The sequence below is a fragment of the Labrus mixtus genome, chromosome 22, assembly GCF_963584025.1.
Source record: "Labrus mixtus chromosome 22, fLabMix1.1, whole genome shotgun sequence".
NCBI lineage: Eukaryota > Metazoa > Chordata > Actinopteri > Labriformes > Labridae > Labrus > Labrus mixtus.
The window spans coordinates 21,405,064-21,407,563 of record NC_083633.1 but is presented as its reverse complement, the minus strand read 5'-3'; the positions used below and the strand labels follow the sequence as shown (position 1 = coordinate 21,407,563).

At 46.0% G+C, this 2,500-nt stretch overlaps 1 protein-coding gene across 1 annotated transcript in view; it reads left to right on the top strand.

The window, feature by feature from the left end:
- The window catches only part of LOC132956763 (leucine-rich repeat-containing G-protein coupled receptor 5-like), a 56,831-nt gene that overhangs the window by 53,159 nt on the left and 1,172 nt on the right, over nt 1-2,500 (top strand). Inside the window, exons 15-18 of the mRNA XM_061030390.1 lie at nt 348-473; nt 700-836; nt 1,461-1,544; nt 1,668-1,911. Coding sequence (XP_060886373.1) covers nt 348-473; nt 700-836; nt 1,461-1,544; nt 1,668-1,911 — 591 coding nt within the window. The remainder of the gene's footprint in view (nt 1-347; nt 474-699; nt 837-1,460; nt 1,545-1,667; nt 1,912-2,500) is intronic.

Below are 2,500 nucleotides of genomic sequence, written 5' to 3'. Positions count from 1 at the left end.
TGCGCCAGTCCCATGTCCCATCCATGTGAATCAGGGAATCTCCAAAAACTTCAGCGCAAATTTTCCCTTCATCTGATCCATAAAGACCAACGCTATTCGCCACATGCAGTTACAGAGGTGCTGTTTAAAGCCATTCACACCTTTTGTTAATTCTTTAATCTCTCCTTCTCTCTTCTTTCCCGCCTCACTCAGTAAAACGCAAAAAAGGAAAGCACATTTTGTCCCCGTTGGCGGTAACTGCGCCGCAGCATTTATAAGAGATGTGAAGCTCAAACTTTTCCACCTTCAATATAAAAGCTCTATAAATAAATATGAATCTCTTTTTTTTTCTCTGTCCCTCTTTGCAGCGACCTGTCGTCCAATCGCCTGTCGTCCTTGCCTCTGATTGGTCTGCAGAGTTTAACTCACCTGCGATTGGCTGGAAACATGGAGCTGATGGAGTTACTCCCCCGAGAGGACCTGCCCAGAGTCAGGTAAACACTCACAGAGAACACTTTATATACATCACAGATATATCACAGATAGAAACTAATCAAGACTGCAGCTGAAACATGAACACACAGAGCAAAATGATTCCTGCTGCGACGCTCGACCGCCAACATGGCTGCCAGAGGCAGGATGACATCACTGACATCAATTATAAACTGCAGTGTGTGTGTGTGTGTGTGTGTGTGTGTGTGTGTGTGTGTGTGTGTTCAGGGTGATTGAGCTGCCCTACGCCTTCCAGTGCTGTGCCTTCGTCTCCTGTGAGAGGAGAGGAGGAGGAGGCTCATCCTGGGAGAGAGAGGAGGCAGCAGTCTCTACGAGGAGAGAATCCTCCGTCCTCTCCAGCCAAGGTCGGTCCAAACACTACAATTCTACAATTCACTTATCAGACGCTTTTATCCAAAGCGACGTACATCAGAGAGTAAGAACAACACAAGCAAGGATCTAGAAAAAAGGGAACAATGTCAGTAAGAGCAAACGATCAGCTTTGAGTCTGATTGGACACACAGGTGCTGACAGGAAGTGACCAGAGGCAAAGCACAACATTGAGGGCAGTTCTTGAGAGCTCTAATCAGTATAGAAACCATCTTATAAGTCGTCGTTATCAAACAAAAACCATCGTCATTACCATCATCATCATCAATAATATGGAGACCATCATCATTAAGTTAGTAGGTATTCATGAAAGAGCTGGGTCTTTAGCTTTTTCTTAAAGGTGCAGAGGGACTCTGCAGATCACATGGAGTTTGGAAGTTCATTCCACCACCGGGGGGCGACAGAGGAGAAGAGTCTAGTCAGAGACTTAGAACCCGTCTTCGGACACTAACCACTGAATCTCAAACCAAACATATTATCTGCTTGTCTTTGATGTTAACCACAAATTAAAAGAGAGAAACCCTCCAAACGTTACCATTGCATTGTGTTAAGAAGATCATTTACCATTCTGTTGTTTTCTCCTTGTCGTGTCTCTGCAGTGGATCAGGACTGGGAGGATTTTCTGATAGAGTTTGAGAATGAACCCAAACTGGAACACTCTGTGCACTGCAGCCCTGCGCCAGGTAACTGAACGGCTGCTGAGAGGTCACTGCAGTGTACCTGAACATATTTAATATCCAAGATATTAGAAACTGTTTTATTATTGAATGAATAGCAAAGTAATTTTTGAATCATTGATCCTTCAGGACCGTTCCGCCCTTGCCTCCATCTTCTTGGCAGCTGGTTGATCCGTGGAGGGGTGTGGCTTATCGCAGCTCTTTCATTGGTCAGCAACAGCCTGGTCGTCCTGTCAGTCTTCTTTTCCCCCGCCTCCTCAGTGTCAACACCCAAGCTGTTGATTGGTCTACTGGCCCTGGTGAACGGTCTGATGGGGGTGTGGAGTGGATGGTTGGCAGCAGTGGATGCCTGGACGTTTGGCAGCTTCTGGAGGTACAGTCCACGGGGCTCTGGAGAGTCTTGGGTATCTGGGAATTGTAGTTTTTACAGGGGACTTGCAGGGACACTGCTTTTAGATTCTTTGGACTCTGGAAATGGTTTGTATGGGAATACTGCTGATTTAGGGGAACGTTGGGACTCTTAGATCATTGGGGACTTCTTGGGTTCTTGGATCATCAGAAACGTCAGAGGTTCCAGTGAAATGTGGGGATTTGGGATTCTTGGGACACTGTTGTTTATGGCAATTGGGGGATTCTTAGAGCTAATGAGACTCTAGTGTTGATTTGGGACTCATGGAAGTGTAAGGGATTTGGCAGTGCAATAGATCCTTGGAACTCCAGGAATACCGTGATTTGTTGGGACTTGTAGGAACTGTTGAGCACTGGAGACTCAAGTAGTTATGCAGAGTCACAGGGACCATCATTTGTGGGGACTCTTGGAGCATGGATTTTTGGAACTCTGGAATCCCTGTATTTGTTTGGACTTGGGGGACTTTTAAAACCCTGGAACCTCTAATGTTGATAGAGGTTTCTTGGGATTGTGGGGGCCCCAAACCATCCCTATTCACCCTGAATACCAAGTT